Consider the following 26,554-nt stretch of genomic DNA (forward strand, 5'->3'; position numbering starts at 1 on the left):
GCCCACTGCCCTGGGCTGGGGGTGACAGAGGGCCTGGGCCCCTCGGGGACGGTCTGGGCAGGGGTCAGCCCGGGGCACGTCACAAACTCCTCTGAGCCTCGGTGCTCTCTGCTGCGGAAATGGGGAAGGCCTCTTAGAGGAACCTCAGGTTTTGAATTTTTTTTTTTAGAGATTTTATCTATTTATTCATGAAAGATGCAGAAAGAGAGGCAGAGACACAGGCAGAGGGAGAAGCAGGCTCCATGCAGGGAGCCCGATGTAGGACTCGATCCTGGGACTCCAGGATCACGCCCTGAGCTGAAGGCAGGTGCCAAACCGCTGAGCCCCCCAGGGATGCACAGTTTTTAGAATTTTTTAAAAAAGATTTTTTTTATCTATCTGAGAAAGAGAGAGAGAGAATGGAGAATGTGAGCAGGGGTGAAGGAGAGGAAGAGGGAGAAGCAGACTCCTCGTTGAGCATGGACCCTGACTCGGGGCTCAAACCCAGGACACTGAGGTCACGACCTGAACTGAAACCCGGAGTCAGATGCTCAACCGAATGAACCACCCGGGCACCTCAATTTTTTTATTTTTCATTCATTCATTCATTCACTGAACCAATACCTGTCAAGGGCCTCCGTGCAGCAGGCACCGGTCGGGCCCTAGCCTGTTGCTCAGTGGCCCAGCCGTGGCCCAGCCCTGGGGCTGCTCACCGAGGAGGGAGACGGACACCAGGGGGGGACAGACACAGGTACCCCAGGAACTGGCAGCGACCGGCTGGGGCTGGGGGGAGGCCAAGCAGGCCTCTCAGAGGAGGCGACGTTTGAGCTGGGGCTGGATGAAGGGAACGGGGAGAAGAGCAGGTGTGGAGGGCCCCACAGGGGACATGGAGTGGCTGGGGCGGGCGCGGGGAGGCCGTGCGGGGAGAGCGGGGTTAGGGGCTCTGTGAGGTCCCCCACCAGGGCTGGGACTGCCGCACCGCTGTCTGCCGACACCCATCCCCATTCACACGGCAGCTCCATGTCTCTGCGACAGGACGGTGCCACGCCAAGCACTTGAGGCCTGTGGGCGCGATGTGTCTCCAGGCTGGGCATCCACGTGGTCCTCTCCAGCCCTGCGGCTTGGGTTCGGTCTTGACAGTGGAATCGTACCCTTGACGTGGGGGTGTAAGGAGCAGCTGGAGGCTGGTGTCTGCCAGGAGGCGGCCTGTGTTGTTGCACGGACGCAGGTCAGGCCCGAGTCCCGGGACCGCAGCCCGTGGGGCCACACGTGATGGCGCACTTGGTGCCCCGGCTCTGAGCACCACGTGGAAGGGTCGTGAGGCGCCGCTTGCGGTTTAGGCCGAGCCCTGTGCCCCGTCCTGCAGGGACGCTCCTCCGGCGGCGGCCAGGTGACCCCTCATCATGTCAAATGCAGCCAGGTGGTCGCGCGCCGAGTCGAGGTCAAGGAGCCGCTGAATCCAGGTCCTTGAGCTGCGATGACAGCGTCTTCTAAGGCACAGCTGGCTTTGGCGTGGCCCGTAGCGGCAGCCTGGCGGTGAGGGGGTGAGGGCCGGGGGTCCTCCTGCCTCATCCCACTGCACCCCCACACTTTTTGTGACATTTGTGGCTTCTGCGGGGAGTCTGTAAGGCCTGCCCCTGCCATCTGCCTCGGGCTGGGCCTGCGCTGTGCGCCTGGGGGGTCCCGTCGTCCGATGGCACCTTCTGTGACCTGCAAACCTGAGCAGCTCATGCAAAGGGAAGTTCCTGCCCTGTGATGCCGTGAGCAGGACGGTTGTCCCTTCTCACCACGGGACGGAGACGGCGGAGCATGAACACATGGGCTGGGGGCTGGGGGTCGGGTCCCTGTGGGGGCCGGAGGGGGAGGAACCAGGGTGCACCTGCCGCCTTGCGGGGGCTCGCTGTGCTCCGTGTCTTAACTGTAGGCCGCAGGCCTCCTCCTGGAGCACGGGCTGTGGAACACTCCACGCGGGCCCTGGACGCACCTGAGGGCGCCGGAGCCTTCCCGCCGTCGCCGGCACCGAGCGAGCGGCTGCTCAGGGCTAGGCAAGGGCCCCAAGCCCGCCTGCGTGACCCGTCTCAGCTTTCACTAGGACCCGCGAGACCAGTCCTGTCCTGACCTCTGTTTGACAGATGGGGATCGAGACTCAGGGAGATGAGGAGGTTTGCCTGAGATGAGAGTAGTGGCAGGACTCAGTAGCGGGTCTCGTTTATGGAACCCTCAAAAGAACCTTCTAGAGAATCATCCTGCAAAGCAAACAGGGCCACTCTTCATTTCGTGCGTTTGTCCCAGGGTGACCGGTGTCCACAGCTCATCAGCTTCCTCTCAGAAGGGAGACGGGGTCTGAGGCGCCTGAGGCTGCGGGGGGTGGATCCCCAGATGTGGGTGCAGGGTGTCGCCCTGAGAGCAGGCCGTGTCCCGTGGCAGGACTGACCTGTAGACGGGGGAACGTCTGGGTGGGAGCCGGCGGCCGGCGGGCGTCAGAGCCTCGAAGTGAGGGTGAGTTCAGTGCTCGGCTGCTGGCTTGAAAGCGGAGGGGCCACGTGCCGAGGCCTGCAGGCGTCTTAGGGGTGAGCAGGGCCCCGGTCCACACAGTGAGGAGGTGGGGATCTGACCTGCCACAACCTCGACGAGCAGGACCGACGACCCCAGGTAGGCATCACCTCGACTTCCACCTTGTGAGACCCTGAGGCAGAGCCCACCGGCTTCTGACCTCCAGAACGCGAGCCAGGAAATGGGTGTTATTTTAAGCCAGTAGGTTTGTGCTGGCTTGTTCTGCAGTGTAGACAGCTTGCACGCCTGGGGGCTGGCACCGCCACCCCAAAGGCTCTGGTGGGCGTCCTGTGAGGTGCACATCCTGAGACGGGGTCGCGCTGGAGTCTTACGAGGAGGGTGAGGCCCGCCTGGAGGGGCTTCCCAGCCCTGGGGGTCCCGAGCCGGAGAACCGAACGTGAGCTTTCAATCCAGAATTCGGCAAATGGCACTGGCGGCTCCTCTGATCTGGGTCCCATGGTTTCCTGCTGACTTGTCACTCCAGGGTGGTGGGGAGGGGCTAGGGGTGATGCTCTGCAGGCCGCAGCTGGCGGTGGCCCCGGGAGACATGCCTCACTCTGAGGTGGGCCCGAGGAGGTGGAGGGGGCAGCCCTGCAGAGCTCATTTGCTGGTTCATGATGAGCAGGAGACACCCAATACGTGGCTGGACTTCCCATCTCCCAGGAGGGAACCTCAGGACGTGGTGGGAGAACAAGAGAATGTGGGCCAAGCGTCGAGGTGAGCACGTCACCCAGAGGCCCAGACGCGAGCCGAGTGTGCAGGGACAGGTGGACTGTGTCCCCTCGATGTTCTCTGCTTCTTCCCTGGCCGGCTTGGGTGAGGAGGGGCCGGTGCCTGCAGGGGACAGAGGTGGTTGGGGAGGACCGGGGCCTCCCCTCTGGGCCAGCATGTGACCCCAGATCCCCAGGGACTGTGGCCCGAGCCCCGGCTTTTCCGAGGGGGCCTGTTGTAGAGCCATCAGGCTGCAGATGCCGCGCGTCTCCTGGGCAGAGCCGGGCCGGGCGAGGCTTCTGAGCCACGTCAGACACACGGAATGGATGGGGGCTGGGGCGGGGGGGCGTGTGTGCGGCGCATGGTCTGGGCTCCTCTGCACGACGTCAGCCACCGCCTTGGCACTTGGTGGGTCGACATCCTGCCTTGAGCAAGGGGGCAGGCGACACTCGCTCCCTGGCGTGGCCTCGGCTGTCAGACGCCCGTTCGTGTCCTCCGGGCTGAGCTGTGAGCGGGCGGCAGGTCCCTCCGGGGCCCTGATCTCCGCCGGGCGGTGGCACCAGTGGCTCGGGCGCTGCAGGAGGCCGGGCCACACGGTTCCCGGGGAGCCGGCACTTCCAGCGCCAAGTCCGGTGAGAAATGCCGAGGAGGGACCGTTAGCCGGAAACACCAAAGGCAGGTCTGCCTGTGAGCTCAGGGTTTCCAAAGCAGTGAAAGCGGGATGCAAGGAGAGCCTCCCCCCACGCCCCGCGTGGGCGCCGTCGGGTGGGCTGCGGTCTGTAGGCGCAGGGGCCGCGTCCTCCCAGGCTGGCTTGGCCAAGAGCCCGGCGTGCAGGCCCGACGCCCCGCCTCACGCACCCGCGGGCACGGCTGCCCAGGCCGCACACTGCGGTGCCCAGGAGGGGCCGCTTCCCCGCCGGCTTGGCCACCGTGAGAACCCGAGGGACACGCGTCCCCGTCTGCCCCCGCGGGGCCGTGCCTCCCCATCCCCACGGCCGCCGCGCTCTCTGCCGTGTCTCTGCTCCGTCTCATCTCCCTGTGTTTCTCTCTCTGGCGCTGTCTCTGTCCCTTTGTCCGTCTCAGAGTCTTGCCACAGTGGGGGCCGACCCGGGAGCTGCCTCTCCGTCCCCAGCCACACCGCAGACGTGAGTGGACGGCCTGTGCACCGGGTGGGAGCCCGCCGCCGTGGGGAGGGCGCGTCTCTGGCTGCCGGAGCACCGGAGCACCGTGCCGCTGGCTTGTTGGTTCAGCGACCTGCCGTGTGGCTCACGTGGGAGGCGCTCCACCTCCACTCCCCAAAGCTGGGCTCCTGCCGTCCCAGCGCTGGGCCTGGGGTGTCAGCACGAAGGTGGGCGGGGGGTGAGGTGCCGCCAACACCGAGCCGCCGTCTCGGGGGGCCCAGGAGCCGGGGGCCTCCAGGAGTGGACGTTGGCACGCAGTCGCTCTGGGGCTGTGTGCACCAGGGCCTGGACGGCGCCGCAATCCTTGGCCCAGATGGGGGCCCCCACTTCACCTTGCCCCCACAGCCGGAAGCCGTAGGCGGCCTGGACGTCGGGCTGAGCGGGGCGGCCTCTCCCCGCCAGGCTCACCGGCCCGCGGGGCAGCCTCCCAGTCTGGAAGCCAGAGAAGACACCTGCAGGGACGGCAGGGGTCGCTGGAGCCCCAGGGAAGGCGGGAGCGGTGCCCGCCGAGAGCGCCCCCTCCCCAAGCCACCAAGCCCGGCCTGACACTCCAGCGCACCCGGACAGGAGCCGGGCCAGCCCCGCTGTCAGGGCCCCGGAGAGGCAGAGGCTGCGCTCCTCAGCCCAGGAGGACGGCTCTAAGCGGCCGCGGTAATTAACGACAAATCTGTCTAATCTCAAACGAGGTGAACATGATCATCAGCAAGTGGCCTCCCTGTGGGGCCGTCTGGACACAAAGCTCTCGACGGTGGAGGAGGCTCTGCAGGTCACGGGCTAACCAGGGACAAACGGCACAGGGGCACCCGAGCAGGTGGGCTGTGCGGCCAGGGAGCGACACCCCTTCCTTCTCTTCTGGAAACATTCGCTCCCTTTAGACTCCAGGACACAAATGCAGGGTAGACAGACAGCAGGGAGGGGGAGGGGAGGAGGAGGAGGAGGAGAGGCAGGGAGTAGGGGGAGAGGCAGGGAGGGGGAGGGGGAAGAGGGGGATGGGGAGGAGGAGGTAGGAAGGGCAGGGGAGGAGGGGGAGGGGCAGAGAGGGGGAGGAGGGGGAGGGGGAGGAGGGGGGAGGAGGGGGGAGGAGGGGGAGGAGGGGGGAGGAGGGGGAGGAGGAGGAGAGGCAGGGAGGAGGAGGAGAGGCAGGGAGGAGGCAGAGGGGCAAGGAGGCAGGACAGGGGAGGAGGGGCAGGGGGAGGGACAGTGCATCCCCAGTGTCTGGCCCCGGGCAAGGGTTTGCTATGGGAACAACCACACCTCATTTCCCCAGTGCCTCAGAGGAGGCCCGGGAGCCCCTTCCAGGGGGGAAGGCACCCCTGAAATTGCCTGTCTGGAAGCCAGCGGCCAAGTGTGCCTGAGGGTCAGTGCCGCCCGCTTCTGGGACCTATGTCTGCGTGTTTTCCTCCACATTCCCTGGGCCGTGAACAAAATCATCAGTCTGGCTCAGAAAAGATACGATGATTTTCCTTCAGGTACTCAGGCATCCAAGGGAAGCTCTTTTTCCAACCAGCTAACAAGACCATCCACTTCCCTTATATCCCTTCTCTCTGACCCTGGCCCCCACCGTTTGAGGGGCAGCCAGGACAGCACCCACATGCCCATTTCCAGCGGCGTCTCTGGGGAGGGACACAGACGCACGTCAGTGCCCACATCCACTGTTCTCAAGGCCTGTGGTCTGAAGAATCTGGGGACACAGCCTTTCTTAGGGGCTTCAGGACAAAAGGCTTTGATGCCTCTTAATCCCACCACAGGGTAAGCTCTCCCTGAGTGGGGCTGTGTTTACTCATGTTGTCACTGCAGGCCTCCTGCCGAGCACAGGGCCTGACACATACTGGGTGCTTGGGAAATGTTCCCTGGATCAGTGGATGGATGGATGAGTGGATGGGTAGATGGATGGATGGATGGGCAGATGTGTGGATGCAATGGATGGATGGATGGATGGATGGATGGATGGAGGGAGGGAGGGATAGACAGAGGGATGAGTAGATGGATGGATGCATAGATGGATGGAGGAATGGATAGATGAAGGAAGGGTTGAATGGATGGATTGATGGATGGATGGGCAGATGGATGGATGGAATGGATGGATGGAGGGATGGATGGATGGATGGATGGATAGATGGATGATGGATGGATGGATGAACAAATGGATGAGTAGATGGATGGAGGCATAGAAAGATGGAGGAATGCATAGATGAAGGAAGGGATGGATGGATGGAGAAATGGATGGGTGGATGGATGGTTGAGTAGAAAGATGGAAGAATGGATGGATGGATGGATGGAGGAGTGGATGGATGAAGGAAGGCATGGGTGGAAGAATGGAGGATGGATGGATGGATGGATGGATGGATGGATGGATGGATGAGGGATGAAGTGGGATACACAAGAGGTAAGAGTCTGGGTGAATGAGTCATGGTTTCTCCTAGAAGCAGCTCTGTAGAGGGATGTCTGGGACTAGTGAACTGGGGATTTCTGGAGCTGTGAGCCTGACTTTGATTCCACACCCGTGTCACTACTCCTTGGAGAAAACCATAGGGTTGGAGCTCCTCATCCATGTCAATTAGCCTCTGTGCAGCTGAACCCACTCGGGACTTGGGCAACCAGTCTGAGACAGGAAACCCTTGTGACTAAGAGAGGGTAGACCAGCCTCCTACCCCAGAGTTCCCCAGGTCCAGTCAGCCTAGCACCCAGCCTCTGGTGCGGTGTCAGGGGTCCCTCAGGGGAGGCCACCAGTTGTCAACGGCAGAGTCATCCTCTCCCACCAGCTCCCTCCCTCTGTAATTGGTTGGTGCACACGCCCTGAGGCCCAGGCTCTGTTCTTGGGCCTGGGAGGTGGTACGGCCACGCGGATACCACGCGGAGCCCTCCTGCCAGGACCCGTACATAATGGGCCCCGCGCAGATGACCAGACAGCAGCAGCCGTGTTGGGCCAGTCAGCGCGGTGGGCTGAAGCCAAGTGAGATTTGGCTGATGGCAGTCGCGTCGGGGCAAGAAGCTGAGAAGCTGATCCTCTCAGATGATGGCTCACTTCCAGACTACAGCTGGTGCCTGGGTGTTCAGGTATCACGATGACAACTACAAACATGCACTCTGGCCCCACTGTGCGCTGGGCCCTGTTCTCCACACTTCACGCAGGTTAATCCCCGAGTCCCCCCGCCTGGTGAGGAGGCTGTGGTCCTCACCTCTGCCTCGGGCTCCTGCTGCCTCCAGCTGGTGCAAACCTGCATCCAGCAGATGAGGAGGCAGGGTCTGGACGAGGGATTGGCTGTGAGGGTGGAAGACACCTGCTGCCTCCACCTGAGCTCCAGGACCCCTCTCCCCCGAGCCGCCACCTCAGGGAGCCCCGGCAGGGGAGCAGCCAGGAGCCTCCGGGTGCTGATCTGCAACCTGGATTTTTACTTTTTTTTTTTTTTTTAAGATTGTATTCATTCACGAGAGACAGAGAGAGAGACAGAGACAGAGACACAGGCAGAGGGAGAAGCAGGCTCCATGCAGGGAGCCTGATGTGGGACTTGATCCCGGGACCCTGGGGTCACACCCTGGGCTGAAGGCAGACGCTCATCTGCTGAGCTGTCGAGGTGCCCCTAGATTTTGACTTGAGTTTCTCTCTGCAGGCCCAGCTCTGAGATGGAGCTGCTGCAGGAGCGTTACCCCAGAGCTGGAGAGGATGGGGGTGCTGATAGGGCCCGAGTGTGCCCGGCGGCCACGGGATCCTCCCCCACAGGACTAACCAGCTCCTGGAGCACACGTGGACCAGGGCTTCTTCTAGACCAGGCGTCCTTCCAGCGTGGGCCCAGACCGTGCTGGCCCGGGACCGTGTGAGACGTGCGAACTCTTGCGCCTGCCCTGAGCGCACCGAATGAGAAGCCCCAGGAGATGCCAGCCGCGTGGGTAATTCCGGTACAGGCTGGTGCCCGCGTTCCCCCCGAGGTAGGAGCCCAGGGCCCGAGGTACTCACGTGGTAGGAGGCTCGCTCCTCCCGGTCCATGGGCCGAGTGACGTACATCCGGCCGGACATGGAGTCGATGCTGAAGACCTCCATGGGGGGCTGGTCGGCGCCCACGCCCGTGATGCTGTAGCGGATGGGGATGTCGTTGTCTTTGTCGGAGCGGATCTGGAAGGAGGAGCGAAAGGAGAGGAGCGTCAGCCTGCAGCCGGGAGCAGGGGCCACGCCTCTTAAACGTACCCCCATCCAGCCCCTGATGTCCTGGCCCCGGGCCCGCCCGAGGCGCTCTGGGAGCACGGCTAATGCCTTGTCTGCTTTGGGAACCGGCAGGGCAGTCGGTGGGCAGGGAGTTACGGATGCCACCAACCACACGTCCCGGGGCCCGTGAGGTCACGGGGAAAGACGAGACACGGTATTCCAAGTTCAAGTCTGTGCCAGGAGCGAGGGACACGGGGTGGAGACCGACAGCCCCGCAGAGGAAGGCAGGGAACGCGCTGCGAGGTGGCCTGGGCCCTGACGCAGATGCTCCTCGCGTCCACCATCGCGCGGGGAACGAGGAAGGAGGGACGCGGAGCGGCCGCTGCGGAGTCCAGAGGGAAGAAAGGTGGGGACGCAGCACGCTGACACCCCGAGTCTTCATCGGTGTCCCTGTCTTCTCGCTCCTTCGATGGAGGCACCAGAGGACAGGATCCGGTCCCTGAGGGGAGGACGTCCAGGCCGGGCTGGGGCAGAGAGGCCCGGTTTCACCCTGAAGCCTGTCGTCGGGATGGCAGAGGTGCTTTCACAGAGAAGCTGGGCGTCGCTGAAAAGACATAACGTTTCCGTGGCTCCCGCGTCGAGTCCGTGAGCGAGGTCGGACTGTGGGAGGGCAGGGGTGGTGCACAGCCCCACGTGCTGCAGGGCCCAGGGGCCCGGGGGGCCAGAAGGGACACTGGCAGAACCAAAACTAAGGCGTACGGCGGCGACAGATGGCGACGGCACTCCTTGTGGGGAGCACTCCGTAAGGCAGATAGTTGCCGAGTCACCCGGCGTCCAGGTGTGCGGTGCACGCCTGCGGTGAGTGTAATTCTGCACGTGAACTCGACTTCAACGGAAAAATGCAGAAAATAAAAATAGGATGCGCCCCTTCCGCCTGGAGGAAGCGAGAGCTCTAGTGATGAGGGGGCGCCCGATGGGAGCGGAAGGTAACCGGCTTCTCTGGGCCGTGGGAAAATGAACTGCAGAGGGAGGTTGGCAAGGCCAAAGGAACAGACTGGAACTCGGCGTTGAACACGGCTGACTCTCGGTCGCGGGTTTGGGCCGTGCTGGTCCACTTCTACGAGGATGGCTCCATAAGGACGGCACGGGCCCGCAGCGCGTTTCCGCTGCCTTGTGGTGTCCGTGACGCCACCGTCCCTTCTCCAGCTGACCTTGCTGCGAGCGTACAAACGGTACGTGAAACACGTAGCACACGCGCTAAGTGCTCGCCGCCTGTTTACCTCGCCGGTAAGGCTTCTGCTCGACAGTGGGCGGCTGGCGCTTAGGTTTTTGGGGAGTCAGAAGTCGGTATGCGGATTTCTGGCTGTGCCCGGGTCGGGCTCGGACAACCCTGCATCCTTCAGGGCTCGACAGCTTTTTTTTTGTCAATCAAGCCCCGGAGCCATGACCACGTTTTATAAGGCAGTGGACGGCGGTGAAAGGCTCCAGTTCTACAGAGCAGGGCTGGCCGGGACGTTTTATTATGAGACCGCAGTGAAAACTGAATGAAGACCCCCTCCCCCCGCCAGTCTCCCCGCCAAGCTCACGGCACAGAGGACTGGAGGTGCGGGGCGGGCACCCCGAGTGGGGGCGGCCCACGGGGCACACATCCCAGTCTGCATTAAGTGGGTCTCGGGATGAGCCGGACAGCACGGTGATGGCTGCTCCCCTCACTCCACTGCTCTCTGCAACCTGCTGACCGCACGTCCCCGAAGTTCTCATCATAACAAAGCGTTTTTTTTGTGCCCACGTAGTGACACATGTTGAGTGGACGTCTTGGGTGATGCTTTGGAGATGCACCCCCTCCCCCACCCCCACCTCATACCATCCCCCTCCCCCTCCCCACCTGCTCCTCCCCCAGGTGGCGAGGACCACCTCTGCTCCCATCTCCCAGCTCTCCCTGGCTCTGCCCTGAGCAGCACACCCCCAGCAGGGTCGCCTGCAAGGCCACTGAAAGAACGACAGGGGCCGGGGCTGAGGGCACACGTCCCGCCAAGCTGGCCGCCCCGGCCTCCTGCAGGCGATGACACACTGGGCCCCGGGGCCGGGCGCCCCAGGGCCGGAGTCCACCCCGTCCTCATCGTCCCTCAGCTGCCCATCAGGTGGCGTCCTTCAGGCACAACAGCCCCATCTGAGCGCCCGAGGGCAGGTGCTCCTTCGGCCACCGGCCACCTGGCTCCATCTCTGTGGTTCACAGGACGGCAGCCCTTCGCGGCCGAGCGCCGCCTCTTCTCCCCACGGGAGTTTGTGGCCGCAGGGGAGGTGGGGCAGCGGCGACCAATCTGGGTCCCCGAGAGGGAGCCCCCTCCTGCCGCCTGCGCCTGCGCTCCTGCTCGGGGTGTGGGGAACCCAGTGCAGCAGGTAAGACCCCATGGCAGAGACAGGAGCTGCCCGATTACTGTCAAAAACTCGAGGCAAGCTGCCCGTGAAGCACCGGCTGCCTCTGGGAGCGAGGAAGGTTCTAGAGAGGGCGGTGAGCTCGGCACTCGAGGACGCACCAGGCCCCGGCCGAGGGGCTGGGCTGCGCTGGACTGAGCCGGTCCCCGGTGGGGGGCAGCAGTCGAGGCGGGGGCTGCAGCAGCCGGGGGCACAGCCCACCCTTCACGGGGAAATTTAATTATAAAACCACTGAAAAGAACCCGCCTTATATTTAAAGAGATTTTATTTTTTTTTGCAAAGAAATCTCATTACATTTTGACCACTGGGTGCCTCTGCCGAATCCCCCACGTGCCGCTCTGCGGGCGCGTCCGGGGCTTGCGCCGGCTCGGGATGCTCTGAGCTCCCCCACGGGTTCCCACATTAAGAAGAAATACTGTACAGATGAAGTCACCAGATCGGGGGAGAGCAGTTTCCCCGTGATTTGTGTCTGGAAAATGAGAAAAACATCACAGCAGCATATGATAGGGCCATGAATAAAGAACACAGACAGGCATCTCCATCGCCCACCTCACTTTTACGACACCGCGGAGAGTTATGCTCTTTTGCATTTGTTATTAAAGGACAGAACAGATGGTAAAAGGTTAGTTTAAAGTGACGTCTGCATTAGAGTAACTTACGGCGCGGGGCGCTGGTGTTCACCCGGGGACTCGTGCCTGGAAGGCCGGCCCTCGTCCTTAGGAAAGGCCGGACGAGACGAAGGCTTCTGGCAGAGGCTTCCCCAAGGACGAGGTATTTGCCTAATGGCAAATGAACTTGAAACCGAGAAAAGTCGCTGCGTGTGGTTGTGAATCGCAAACACCTTGGAGGTTTATTCCCGGAGCATCGAAGGGGAGAGAATCACGTCCAGACTCCAGCAGGGAAGGCCCCACGCCAGGAGATGAGGGCGCCCCGCGCCCCGGGGAGGACTCGGGGCTTCCGGCTGAGGCCCCGGCCCCTGCCCCCGGCTGGCCCGAGGCCCCCCAACATCACCCTCACTCCGCCGGCGGACGCTGCCCTGCCCTCCCTCGGCTCGCGCCTGCGGGACCCCGGGCACCGAGAGAAGCGATGGCCTCTTAAGTCCACAGAGAAAAATTGTGATAAAGATTGTGGGAGCAGGACTAGGGTCAAGAGGCTCCAGGGGGATGACGTGGGGCAAGTTTCACATGGAATGTTTGGTCTCGTCCGCTGCCTCGTACGGTTAGGGGCACGCACACCTTGCACACCTTGCACACATGCACGCACCCACCACCTACACACGAAGACACACACCTTGGACACACGCACGCACACTTGCAAGCATGCACACACAGACATGCATGCACACACATGGACACACCTGCACGCACGCGCACACACACACACACGGCTGGATCTCCTCTCCCCTCTGGCACCCCGCGTCCTGGAAGGTGCCGGTTCCATGTATGTACTCAGGGCTTTGCTGGGCCGTTACGTGGCCTCCCCGGGGCTCCTGCCCGAACATTTCGAAGCTGCTTCCAAGTCCTTAGGATCAAGCTCTTCCGTGAGGATGTAAATCTTCAGTGAAGTGTTCCAGCTCTTTCTCCTCAATCGGGATTAAACCTGGAGACTTTCCCAGGGAAACAGATTGCACACCCTCGTTTTCGTTACCTGTTGGGACTTGTGACTGCAGTGGTCCCCACTCCTCCCCGCCTCAGATGCTTAAGTCATGACAGCAGCTGCGCACCCACCCCCCGGCCCCGGACCACACGGGACGCAGGCGGATCTGCGCTCGGCCTCGGCTGCAGGCAGCCAGGAGAGGCCACTGTCTTTTAGAAACTTGACTCCCACCAGAATAGAGTCCAGGGGTAGGAGAACTGTTTCACTAGATGCATCTGTAGCCCCCATGTGGCCGCAGCGGGGCCCCAGCTCTGACTGCTGGGGCTTCTTGATTTTCAGGCGACAGAGAATCAGGGTCACCTCAGGCTTTATGTGTCTACTGTCCTGTCTGCTTCCTGTGAATGCTCCCCCTCCCTCCCCTCCCTCCTCCCCCTCCCCCCTCCGCCCTCCTCTTCCCCCTCCCCACCACCCCCTGCCCAGGTGAGCACTAAGGGCGGTCAGCACTCTTCCCCGGCCCGGGCCCGAGGAACGCAAACAGGACAGGTTCTGTCTGCACCTGGCACCACGCACACAGTGGATGCTCACTGAACCCTGCATGAGCACAGGACACCAGGGCATACTGCCTGGGGGCAGGGGGCAGAGGGATGGGCACACAGGCGGCCAGGGTCACCGCCAGGGGCCGTAAGGAAGACCAAGGCCGCGGCAGGTGGGCGGTGGCAGGAAGGGCTTCATAGAGGAACCGGCTTTTCTGAGCCCAGAGGATGAGGAAGGAAGCGTGCAGAGAGGTGTGGGGAGTGAGGCCTGAGGGGGCATCAGGGCGGGGTGCAGGGGCAGTGCAAGGATGCTGAGAGAGAGAGGGAGGGGTAGGGGGAGGGAGGGAGAGAGGGAGGAGAGGGAGAGGGAGAGGGAGAGAGAGAGGTCCACCTGGAGGCTTCACAGCTGGATGAGAGAGGAAGGAAAAAGAGCAGAGAAATGAGAGAGGGAGGGGAGCCAGGCAGAGCAGCAAGGTCTGGTCACCCTCCACCTCCCCCAGAGTGGAGCCCAGAGAGAAGGGGGGCGCCCTTTTCCCCTGGAAGCCCTGCTGGCCCCTGTCCTGCCCTTGCAGGGGCTGGGACACGGCAGGGCATGCTCCCCGTGTCCACTGGGGTGGCAGGATGGGGCTGGCAGTGGGATGGCCCGTCCTCAACCCAGTCCCGACTGTGTTCCTCTTGGGTCTCTGCCCAGACGAGGGCTTCCTCCTACCTTCCTTCTGCCCCCGAAGCCTCCCTGTCAGCTCTGAAGGAACTTCCTCCCCATCCCAGAGCTTCCCGGGGGTCACCAAAGGGGGATCCCACAATGTTGGGCCCACCAGACCACCTTGTCCGTCCGTTCTCCCTACCGGGCACCGAGGACCCGAGGGGCCAAGGGGTTGGACAAAGCTCCACGAGGAACTGGGGACGGAGATGGAGTCACGGGCCTTCCTGAGGAGCCTCTGAACGCAGCTGGGGACGCCGGGGACGCGGGGCCTGCCCGGATGTCTCCGGGACGTCTCCGGGACCCCAGCGCCAAGCTCCGGGGACTCTGGAAGCGCCGCGGGGGAACCTGGGCGGGGGAATCTGGGCGGAGAGCTTCCCTTGGGCCGCTCTTGAAAGCAGCTCCCGCCACGTCTAACCAGAGCCCTCGGCCGCCGCGCTGGGGAGGACGCGGGGCCTGGCCATGATCAAACTCTTCTCATCAGATTAACAGGACCAACTTGGGGCGCGGGCAAGTAAGGGTTCCTCCCTTCCCTCGACTCTTCCTTGACTCCCCAACATCACGAGGCTCGAAGCTGTTTGCCTTTCTTGCATTTTATCGCGTATTTTCCATGTGTGATAAAATCCAGCCTTCAATTATTTTCAATTAGGTTCTTGTAATGAACAGAAAAACCCAGACTGTGATAGGAAAAGGCATTTGTTGTGTGGCATCGACACTATTACACGTTACCATTCACAATTACTTTGAGTTTTACAAATCACGAAAAGAATCCTCAAAGCCATACGAATGCTAATGAAAGCCATGAATATGTTCTTACAAAATTCGCCTGGTGGGGAAGAGTGAATTAGATGCTTCTCAAAAATGCCCTCCAGGTTGCACCAAATTAATAAAGACAGGTAGCTACTTAATTTGCGTTAGAGAAGATAGTACTGCTAGCAATGGGGCGACGCGGGGTCCCCTCCTGCCACTTCTGGTAACAGAGGCCTGGCGTCTTCTGGGGGGTCATTGTTCCCCATCGTGCGTGCGAGGTCTCAGGGGGACGGTCAACACGCCCCGCCCTCCCCCCAGCCAGCAGGCAGGCCCACCGGCCAGGTGGGACAATCAGCTTCTCTTTCCCAAACGTGGATCTTTTTTTTTTTTTTTTACGAATTTTTAAAAACTTACTTATTTTAGAGAGAAAGAGAGAGGTGGAGAGAGCATGAGCACAAGTCAGGGGGAGGGCAGAGGCAGAGGGTCTCCTGCAGACTCCCCGACGACCGACGTGGGGCTCCATCCCACAGCCCTGAGATCATGACCCGAGCTGAAACCAAGAGTCGGAGAGTCGGACGCCCAACCCAGTGAGCCACCCAGGCGCCCCCTCCAACGTGGATCGGAATCAAGAATGAGTCTGGGTGGGAGATGTGATGGGGGCCCCTCCACTACGGTGCCATCTCCCTGTCAAGCCGCTGGGGGCCACCCGTTTGACCTGCCTTCCCTCCAGTCCTTGGCCGCCCGGGAGCCTCCTGGCCTGCTCTTCCTGCTTTAGTAGCTGGATGGTTCCCCGAGGCCAGAGGGTCAAGACTCCATCTGACGGCGGTGCAGTCTGCAGCGCCCTCCCTTAGCGCCGGACAGGTAAGTGCTAAGCAGAGGTGAGGTCCCCGGGGGGGCTCGGGCCTCAGCCAAGGGTACCTCCTCCTCGAGCCTGACCTCTCCATCCTGGTGTCGGCGCGGGGTTCCCTATGGCGGAGACCGAGACAAGGATGCTTATGTAGCGATGACTGGGAAGAGGAGAAGGGGCAAGAGCGAAGAGAGACGTGGTGTCAGCCGGGGTCTGGCTCACCTCATCCCACGGGGGGGGGGGGGGGGGGCGTGGTCGTGGGGTGTGACCTGCAGCAGAGGGAGCCCAGCCTCGGGACAAGGGGGCTGGTATTAGTGGGCTGACCCAGGGCGGGGGGCGGGCATCTCCCCTGTGACCTGGTCTGACCTCCGTGGGGGCGTCTGTGCACTGTTGGCGAGACCCAGCGCAGGAGGCGAGGGCGGGGGCCTGCGGGGGTCTGAGCACCACCAGTGTTGCTGGCCACACCTGCTCAGCTGTCTACACCGCCCTCGCTGTCACCAGCTTTTTCTTTTCTTGTGGTTGACGGCCTTCTGTGTGCCGCTCGGCCGTCCACGCAGGAGAGAGGGTCACACGGGGACTCCCAGCAGCTGGCCCGAGGGGAGGGGCGTTGGGGCAAGCGCAGGTGCCTGGAGGGCCTCCTGGAAGAGCAAGCGGCTCTGAGCAGAGCGGACGGGCGGGGGGCAGATCCGGGGCTTCGGGGCCGCTCCGGCCTCACTACGAGCACCGTCGTGTGCACGGAGCCAGAGCCGGGAGGTCGCCCCTTCCGATGACTCCCGCGGGGAATACCCTGGTCTGTCGGGAGCCCACGGCCACGGGCGAGCCAAGCTCTTCCCGGGGCCACCGCCTCAGTCCCATCAAGTCGGGGGTCAGCGGGACGGATGACAGGACACGAGAACCTGCGGGCTGAGCTTCCCCACACTCGTCATCACACCTCGCTGGTGGTCAGTCTGGTGTTCCAGGCGAGGAGCCAGGGTCCGGGTTAGCGCGTGTTCCCTGCCTGCGGCTGGGGGGCCCTGCCCACACACTCACGGGAGTGACCCCTGCTGGCACCAACATGTCCTCCCTATTCTGGGTACCCTGTTCCTCCGGCCCGGCTCCCCGGGACACCGGAGAGGCCCCCCAGCCCCCCACCTCGGTCAAGTCAAGTCGCGTGTCCTCCTGTTTTTTTGTCCTCACCTGGAAACGGGACTCTGATGACGATTAAGTACTATGCTTCCTCAGTACTGAGGGCTGAGTGCTATGATTATTCAGCATCTTACATGGTGCTTAGTCAGTACCAAGTAGAGTACTGTGCTTGTCCAGTACTAAGTACCATGTTTGGTCAGTACTGAGTGAGTACTACGATTCCTCAGTACTGTGCTGAGTCACTAACGAGGGCTAAGCATTGTGCTTTGTCGCAGCTCAAGCGATGCTCCCAGCACGTACTGGGACTCCCAGGCCCTCTCTGTTCCTGGTCCCTCCCACTTCCATGGTCACACAGTACTGAGCTCTTGCTTTGCTCCAGGGACCCAGAGAGGGGCCACGCTGGGCAGTGGTGGGGGGGTACCAGGTGGGCTGGGGCCCCGGGGAGGGCAGCGCACTGCTGGCGGGTGCCCCCCGTGTGATGAGCACGGGGACTCGGAGCCCCTGCTGCCACGCTGGCAGCCCCGCGGTGCTCGGCCGTCACAGCCCACGCGGGCGGCAGGCCTGGCTGCAGGCACAGCGCCTTACTCTGCTCTGGGACGGGGCAGGCATTTCCAGAAAGGGGGGGCCTCCTAGACCCAGGGATTTGAGCAGAGGTGCTGGAAGCGGCTACCCTGGGACTCTCCCCCCAAGTTTTTACTGCCCTCGAGAACTGCCAGCCTTTAAAAGACACGGCTGTGACTCGGGAGTGGGCCTGAAACCGAGGCCGCGTCTCCACCGTCACTAGGAGAAATCCATCACCATGATTTATCCTTTTCATTGAAACCCCATTTTCTCTTTATCCTCAATTGCAGGAGGGCTGCACAGTCCTCGGGGGGCGGTGCTGGGCAGCGCGGTGAGGAAAGCAGTGGCCGTGGCCACGTCTGTGGGGTGACTCAAGGGCGCTGCACCCAGAGGCCTGGCAGGGGCTGGGGAGGGAGGGTCCCCATAATGGGGACAGCAGCGGCTCCAGAAAGCTGAGGACTCCACCTTCTTCCAAGGGCTCCTCCCCTTCCTACCCCTCGAAGCCTTCCCCAGGGGCACCACCACCACCGCCCCAGGCAGCCCTCCCTGACTGCCCCACCTGGAGGAGAGTTGCTCGACTCAGGTGCCTCCTTTAGGATCCTCTGTGAACGCTCGTTACCACCTGGAGCGTGCGCCCGCCCACCCCACGGGTGCCTAAAGCCCGTGTGTCCCCGGCCTGGGAGAGCTCCCGAGGCTGTAAATGCTCCGAAGGGCACAGGAGCGGGTGGTGAAGAGGGCTGCGGAGGCCCCCTTCCCCCTCCACTGGCCCCCAGAGCCCCAGGCCCTGCGACAGAGAAGCAGGTGCCGTCCCCCGGCGACGCCGCCATCCACACCTGCTGCTGCTTCTCTTGTCTCTGCGGCACTGGGGGTGACCGCCCTGGGCGCTTCAGCGCGCCCCACCTCACTGACCCCTGCGGCAGCCCTAGGAGAGACGGTGCCAGCCCCGCCCTAGATGAAGACACTGAGGGTCCTTGGTGACACGCCCGTTGGCAGACACCGGTTCCCTGGACCTGCGCTCGGCAGGAGCGTCGGCGAGGAGCCTAAGGGCCCCCCGGGCGGGATGGCCAGAGTGAGTGACGCAAACCCTCCTGTGCCCGGAGGAACATGTGGCCAAGACTTCCCCGCGGCCCCGTCCTTCCTGCTCGAAGGGCCCCCAGGAGCCCTGACGTCTCCATCCAAGAGCAAAGGTGCCCAGCGTCCAAGCATGTTCTCGAGGAGCAGGTGGTCAACATGCTGGTCGCTTAGGAGTGGGGGTCCCTGTGCCCGAGTCCCTGGTTCATATTCATATTCTGAGAGGGCTCACGCCTTAGGCACCCTTATACCCCCTCCCTGTAGCGGGTGCCCTAAGCCCGCCGATCCCGCCAACACACGGGAGTGGCTCAGGGTGCCGGCAACTCCTGCTCTGCATGAGCTCAAGGACTCGGGGTTCCCGTGAGCATCTCACGGGGCCTTTGGTTTTTGCTGAACACACTGAACTGCCCCAGGGCCCCTGCACCCACTATGCAGCCTGGGGAGCCGTGTCTCCCCCACCCCACCCGAGGCCTGCAGAGAAAGTGGGCTCTGCCCCTGGTCCGACAGGACTGGATGCAGGGGGAGGGTCGTGCGGGGCCACTGGGACGCAGGGCCGTCAACCCCCAACCCCAGGCCGAGCGCCTGGCCACCCTCGCAGCAGGAGCAAGGCGCCCCTCTCCCCCAGCAGTGTGTCCTGCCAATGGCTGTCGGCACCGGGGGTGCTTCCTTGGGGCTCCTGGAGCCCAGGCCCACCCCAGTGGCTCGTTCAAGGGACATGCTCGGCGGGGACGCCCTCGCCTGCCAGCCACCTCAGCGGGAGGCCCACAGGCTACCTGGAAGCCAGCCTGGAGTCTCCTCAAAAGTGAAAGGGTCACCACGCGACCCTGCAGTTCCACTGGGCGTACGGCCAGAGACCCGAAGACAGTGCTCGCAGCAGCACTGTGCCCAGGGCCGAAGGCGGTCACAGCCCCGCTGTCCAGACCCGGACGAAAGGATGAACAAGATGCGGCCCCTCCACACGACGGAATGTTCTTTAGCTGTCAGAGGAATGAAGCTTTGATTTGTGCTGTAACGTGGACGGATCTCCCAACCGTGGTGCTGGACACAGGAGCCCACATATCCTGTCCTGCCACTTGCACAAAATGACCCGAATGGGCAAATCCGTAGAGTAGAAAGTGTGTTTGTGGATGCCAGGGGCTGGGGGAGGGGAGTGGGGGCTGGGTGCTTACAGGATGATGGAACGTTCTGGAACCAGGTGGACGTGATGGTGCATGGCATTGTGCACGTACTAAATGCCATGAAGGGTAGATTTTACGCTGTGTATTTTACCCCAATAGAAGAGGGGGGTTTGGCCCAAGAAGCCAGTGAAAGTTCCAGCACAGCATCCTGATCCATGTACAAGTCTCCAAACCGCTGGACACAGGAGGCCCGTGAGCAGGACGGGGGAGGCGGCCTGAGGTCCTCACACAGGCCGACCGGCTGCTGCAAACCTGGGCGTCCCCATTGTTTGCTTACTAAGGACCAGGGGGGCAGCCTGGCCCCGTGTCACCTGCCACGCCACAGGCCGTGGGGACCTGATGGGATGGTGACAAGGCCCAGATTCTGGTTCAATGTCTCTTGATTCAAGGCAACAAGGGGCTGTGTGACCAAGACCACAAATGCCCCCAGGGAGCTTGTACGACCTCCCTTTTAGACCAGAACTTACCGACCTTGGCACTGGATCGTTCTCCGTGATGGGGTGCCGTCCTGGGCATTTAGGGTGCTGAGCAGCATCCCTGGCTTCTGCCCACTAGGTGCTGGTGGCACCCCCACCCCAAGGAGTGACAACTAAATGGGGCTCTGGACAAGGCCCCGTGTCCCCGGGGCAGATGTGCCTTGTTGAGAACTCCCGGTTTAGCTCATTTTGCACATGCTCACCTGGCTCTACCGGGAGGTGAGGAAGGAAGGACCCAGAAGCACCTCCTTTCTCGTCTTACTCGGGGCCCCTGAGGAGCTGGAGGGGAGGAAGGGGGCTATCCCAAAGCTGCTTCTGGAAGCCCGTGGGCTCAACGGCCAGGGGTTGCTGAACTGTCTTTCTTGGTCCCCCCAAAGACAGACGAAGCAGCAGGTACAGCCCACACGTGCAGACCAGCTCCTGCTCCTTAGAAAACCACAGGTGAGCAGGTTCCTCACGTTGGCCCCAGCCAATTAAAGGGGCCCCCACCATTCTAACAGCTCCCCCTCCCTTCCTGCCCCAACTCACCGCCGGCATGCAGGGATGCCAGCAGCCCATCTTCCTGCAAACAGAACAGAACGCATCCTTCTATGCTTCTCCCTACTTACCCGTCCATGGTCTTTATTCCAGGGGAGGCAATTTTGCAGTTCAGGGAGGGTTTAATTTGCTCAGATCAAGAAAACACACGCGTCTGGCTGATGCCAGGCTCCAAGTCTCCCTGGGGAGTGGGGGGTGGCCTTGGCACTCGAAGCTTCGTTCTGGGCGGAGCTGGTGGGGCCCACTGCTCAGCACCCCACCCGGAGGACCCTCCTGTGCACAACCTCCTGTGGGCTCCTTCTTCAAGGGCTGCTGGGGGCTCTGGGCAGTGAACTCTCTACTGCTGACCTCAGCCCAAGCCAGGCCTAGATAGGGACACGCACAGGTGTAAGAACAGGTACAGGGTAAGTATAGGTATAGGTACAGGTGGTTATAGGTACAGGTGCAATTATGGGTAGAGCTGTAGGTACAGGTGCAGACAGAGGTACAGGTGTAGGTATAGGTACAGACACAGGTATAGGTACAACTGTAGGTATAGGTGCAGATACAAGTGTAGATACTGGTGCAGATAGAAGTACAGGTGTAGATACAGGTTGAGATAGAGGTATAGGTGTAGGTACAGGTGTAGACATAGGTATAGATACAGGTGCAGACAGAGTTACAGGTGTAGGTATAGGTTCAGACACAGGTATAGGTGTAGGTACAGGTGTAGGTATAGGTGCAGATACAAGTGTAGATACAGGTGCAGACGGAAGTACAGATGTAGATACAGGTTGAGATAGAGGTATAGGTGTAGGTATAGGTGCAGGCACAGGTATAGGTGTAGGTACAGGTATAGGTATAGGCACAGGTACAAGTGTAGATACAGGTGCAGACAGAAGTACAGGTGTAGATACAGGTTGAGAGGTATAGGTATAGGTATAGGTACAGACACAGGTACAGGTGTAGGTTCAGGTGCAGACAGAGGCACAGGTGTAGGTACAGGTGGTTATAGGTCCAGGTGTAGGTGTAGATTCAGGTCAGGTAGGTAGAGGCATAGATACCAGTACAAAGGTAGGTACAGAGCCTTTGTAGTTATTTTAAACAGACGAGGCCACACTCTTTGTGTCATTCTGCAGCTTATTGAGGCTCTTTCTGCATAAATTCCTAGGGCCTTATTCTTTCAAGAAGCACACAGCATCTCATTGCATGATTACACCATAATTTATGTAGCCAGGCAGAGAGAACTTTTACGTACGCTCTCTTCTTTCATGTCTTTTAAAAAAAGTTCCACCAGATGAGAAGGAGGGATTCCTGGAGTGCGTGACGGGTTGTTTGCTACAAGGAGAGGTCCTGGTGGGGAAGGGGCCACTGCAGCTTGGAGTCGGGGTCAGAGGGGTGACATCAGAAGTGCCTGCAAGGACTGGCACTGTGGAGCCCTCTTGGGTGTTTCCCCTTTAATCTGAGTTTATTCTAAGCTCAGAAACAACATACGGTGGGTGATTAACAGAGGATTATTAGCAATGATGGCCTTGACCTGAATTGGGAGAAGGAGACTGACTTCTAGAAATAACGGTCCTATTTCTGGATGGTTTCACATGGTTTGCTAGGTCATGGACATGAGAGAGGAAGAACCCGGGCCTCTGCCAGGAATCAGCCAGGCTGCATTTCCGGGCGGCCCCAAGGCGCCCCGGCCTCTGCAGTCAGGCAGAGAGGGGCTGCCTCCCGCTGGCTGCCTCAGGCCAGCTCTGGCTCTGGGGCTGGCCCTTGGCCCCGGGCCATGGGAACTTGCTCCCTGCTCCAGGGCTCTTGGGCCTTGTTGGCTGTGAGAGTCTAGTGCTGGCTGGGAGGAGGTGGGCAGACCTGAGACTCTCAGCGAAGGCCTTCTTGCCCTGGACCCGACGCCAGATCTGCTTCCCGGACTTGCCGCCCAGCCTACAGCGAGGAGCTCTGTTCCCCAGCCTCTGTGGATGCCCTACCAGGCCCTCTCCCCCAAGCTTCTACCACGCTCCCCTTCCTTCACTCCTCCCAGACATCTCAGAGCTGCACACTAGGTGGGAGCGTGCTAGCGTGCTACAGCCCTGAGAAGTCCCCCAGGAGGGGCACCTGCTTCACTTCGGTCAACCCAGCATCTGCCAAAGCAATCTGACCGGTCAACATCCTGCTGGCCCCACCAAAACAGCCATTATCATACCATGGTTGCTTCATGGGGCAGTCTTTGGGAAAAGCACTTGTGAAATAAGCTTTCATAAAAAATGGTCTATTAAAAATCAGCACAGTGGAATCCTAAATCAAATGTATGTGTGTTTTTCCTTATTCATGTTTTCAGGTTATCTGATTCTTTCAAATAGCTGAGAATTGCTTGTAGTGCCGCTTTTCATAAGCTATTTTAAAAAATCAAATCTTTGTGCTGGCAGCTGTGCATAACAATGGGAAGGTAGACCAATTCCTTTTCCTCCAGACAGAAGAAGAGCTATAGAAATGGTGCTTTACTTACCCTGTTTATTACTTATGATGGTGGTGGTGGTGGTGGTGGTGGTGGTGATGGTGATGATGATGGTGATGGTGGTGATGACAGTGATGGTGATAATGGTAGTGATGATGGTGATGGTAGTGATGATGGTGATGGTGCTGCTGCTGATGGTGGTGATGGTCATGGTGGTGATGGTGATACTGATAATCATGATAATAGTAGAAATATGTTAGAGAACCAAGTGAGCAGCTGACAACATAAAGGAGATGTCACAGAGCAAGTTGCATAAGAGTCAACTCTGAGCTCAAATCAATTGGATTTAAATGCTATTTTCTACCTTCTGATCTTGGGCAAGTTACCTAACTTCTCAGCCTCCGTTTCCCCATTGGTAAAACAGAGACACATATAGTACCGACCTCCAAAGTTTGGGTGAATTTCAAATAGGTCTTGTATGTGAAGCGCTTAAATGGCGCCTTGTCCACAGTAAGTACTCAATAAAATTCTTATGCGTGAGCCTGGTGTTGAGGTGAGAGTCAGAGCATGGATCTATAACTTCTTTTTTTTTTTAAATTTCTTTTTATTGGAGTTCAATTTGCCAACATATAGCATAACACCCAGTGCTCATCCCATCAAGTGCGGATCTATAACTTCTAATGTTAGTGTCATTTTATAGAGTTTTGGGGCAAGTCATGGGTTAAAGGAATAGAGGAGGGAGGAAAGGAAGAAGGATTCACCGACTCTAGGATCTGCAAGTCAAGTGAGAAAAACCAGCTGTTATGCCATAAATTCAAACACGGTGACTGTGGCTGTTGGATATGAAAATGGCCACAGTGTTCTTTCTAGCAGAAGGTAGGGCTTGGAGAGACCCAAACTTTAAACATCATGAATGCATGAAGAAGCGTTGGGGTTAAGCTGCCTACACTCAGAAGTTAAGCTGCCTAACTCCACTTGTGATCCAAGGAGGGTTAGGCCTTTTCTTATAATGTACATGGCCCCAGTGTCATCCCACAACGTAATGGTTCCTTTATAAGCATAAGTGGGAAGAAGACCGTAGATCAGAGAGCCTTCAAATAAAAGGAAAAAGGACTCTTTTCCCCTTCTTTTTTTTTTTTCCCCCTTCTAAATATCCCTACAATTGAGTTAAATCTGACCTGGATCTCTTCTTTGGCACTGGCTTACTATTTCTTATCAAGACCTCTTTTCTCCCAAGTTTTCATGCTGGTTAATTCCAACTAAAATAATGAGGTCACTATTAGAAAGATGAACACGTGCCCACACGGGTTCTCATAACAGGCAGAGAGCTCCGTGTAGGGAAGAAAATGATGGGACTTTTGCCTCCTTAGGTGAGACCTATAATGATAGGCTCCAGGGGTCTCTCTGTTTTGGTTCTGTCCTGCCTCTCTACCATCATCAATTCACTTAGTGCCTGCTGTGGGGACACGGAGAGGGAGACCATCTTTTCTGTATTCTTATCCATCTCTGTAAGGTTCAATGGCCACTACTCATTTCAAGTCATATCCGTTACCCATGAATCCAGCTACCCCCCAGCTGCCCGTATTTAGCAAGGCAGCAGTGGAGACGCCTTTGCAGAGCTATGCTTGATGGGGCCACCCCGAGGTGCAAAGGAAAGCTGGCATGGAGTAGAGCCCTAATCTTGGAGCTCTGGAGGACAATGGGATTCTCTCCCTGGGGGAGCTATTGCTCCAGATATCTGGAGGAAAATTATAACGAAAAAAGAAAAGAAGCTGATGTGTTTAACTATGGCAAATGGAATAATGGTCCTTAGAGACTTGCTTTCCTCCAGCAATTTCTTCCCTGCCCTACAGACATCATCTCTTGCAAACTTCTCAATAAAACACAGTTTCTACACCTAAGAAAGCTGGCCCACAACATGGCTTTAGTGCGGAGTATTTATTGACTGAGCATGCTTCGGTGTAGAATTTACTCAGTGCAGAAAAGCATGCCTTATTTTTTAAAAGTTTACATGAACTGGCAACATAAATGTGTTATGGGCATTTACTCTTTGCTGCCAAATATTTCAGCAGACGTCAAGGGATTTAGCAATTCAACTGAGTACAGAATCCACAAACTCATGTTGAGGACATTGTATCAACGATGATAAGCATGAGTCTGGGAAGCAAATAGTTTTGGGTTCAGACCCTCACCCTGCCACTTGCTGGTGCCCCCGTGGATAAGTCTGACCTTCGTAACTTAGCCTCCTCATCTATACAGGGATGGTGAGACCTACTGCATAAAAATTGTCAAGAGGATCAAAACAAAGATGCTTATAACTTAGAAGACTCATAGAAAGTGCTCAAGATACGGCAGTTGCAGCTTCTTCCTCTTCTGTGACCGTCATCACTGTCACCACCATCATCGACTTTACCACCATCCTCACCATCCTCACCATCGCTATTATTACGGCCACCATCATCGCCACCATCAACATCACCATCACTACTACCATCATCATCACCACAGCACCACTCTCACTACCACCACCATCGTCACGTCACCATCACCACTACCAGCACCACCTGCACCACCACCAGCATCATAGTACGAGGAGCTCACTTGCCTGAAAGGAGGGACAGTAACAGACACAGTAAATGCGTCACCTAACCACGCCGAATAAAACAAATGAAACTCAGAAATAGACGAATCCAAGAGGTCGTGTGGGGCAGCTCAGAGCATCTGAATATTTTCAGAGCTTCAGATTTTGCAGTTCTCAAAGATTCCAGACAGTGTCTCCTATCACAAGTGGTGGGTGTGTAGCCCTCCTGTGATGAATTAGAATTTTCTTTACTTAGTACCTGGAGGCCAGCATGTTTGCATCTAGGAGGGTGCCGGGTGGTCCAGCGGAGGGATTCCCCAGGGGCTCAGTGCCGAGCTCAGCCCTGGTCTGGGTGCCCGGCAGCTCTTGCTCATGTCAACAGGACCTCATACAAGTGGCAAGGGGCTCAGAATGTGCCTGGGACCCCGCGCTGGGCCCTATGGGCCAGGGTTCAAGGGCACGATGCTCGCCCGCTAACATGTGTCCAAGGCAAGTCTGCTCACCTTGGGGGCCCTTCATTTCCTTGCGTGTAAAGTGAGGGTTTGGACCAAACAATTTCTGAAACGCCTCTCCTGCCTCTGAAGTCTGCCTTTATGATGACACAAAATGCAAATTTGGGGAAAACAGAAATTGATGTGTCTCAGTGGCAAGTGCATGTTTCCGACGCAGAAAGTTTTAAGACCTGCTTTATTTCTCCTGCTATCCAAGTGACAGTGTAATCGGGAGTGACCTTCACTGGCTTTAACTCAGACGGCCGGCCGTAATTCCACCCGTGTCACAGAGAAAGGGCTCCACTCCCCCTCTGGGGGGGCAGTGAGGAAACAAGGACAGAGAACGGCCGTGTGACCGTGCTGGACTCCTGACACCCAACGGCAAGTTGGGCAGACACTGGCCTGTGAGTCAGGGCGTGTCTGAGGGGGATGGCAGCGGCCCGTCTGTCCCCCACCTCGAGGAGGGCAGCGCCGCGAAGGCCTGAACTCGGCCTCAGGGCACAGCTGCCTCTGTCCCTGGGATCTGCGCCAGGTGCCAGGTGGGCACCGGGACTCTGTGGTATGTGGTGGGTACCGTGTCGGGAGCGTGAGATGCGGGGACAGGGGACGAGGGAGACACAGCCGTAGGCTCGGGAAGGTCGGCGCCAAGCAAGACGATGCTGACGCCCGGCACTTGGTTCCA

At 59.4% G+C, this 26,554-nt stretch overlaps 1 protein-coding gene across 3 annotated transcripts in view; it reads right to left on the reverse strand.

Moving 5' to 3' along the window:
- CDH4 (cadherin 4) overlaps window positions 1–26,554 on the reverse strand; it is a 500,836-nt gene that overhangs the window by 40,959 nt on the left and 433,323 nt on the right. For all 3 annotated transcript variants that reach the window (XM_055302565.1, XM_055302570.1, XM_055302579.1), the window contains one exon: window positions 8,380–8,535. In XM_055302565.1, the coding sequence (XP_055158540.1) occupies window positions 8,380–8,535 (156 nt within the window). The remainder of the gene's footprint in view (window positions 1–8,379; window positions 8,536–26,554) is intronic.

Source organism: Nyctereutes procyonoides, unplaced genomic scaffold, assembly GCF_905146905.1.
Source record: "Nyctereutes procyonoides isolate TBG_1078 unplaced genomic scaffold, NYPRO_anot_genome, whole genome shotgun sequence".
In the NCBI taxonomy this organism is placed as follows: domain Eukaryota; kingdom Metazoa; phylum Chordata; class Mammalia; order Carnivora; family Canidae; genus Nyctereutes; species Nyctereutes procyonoides.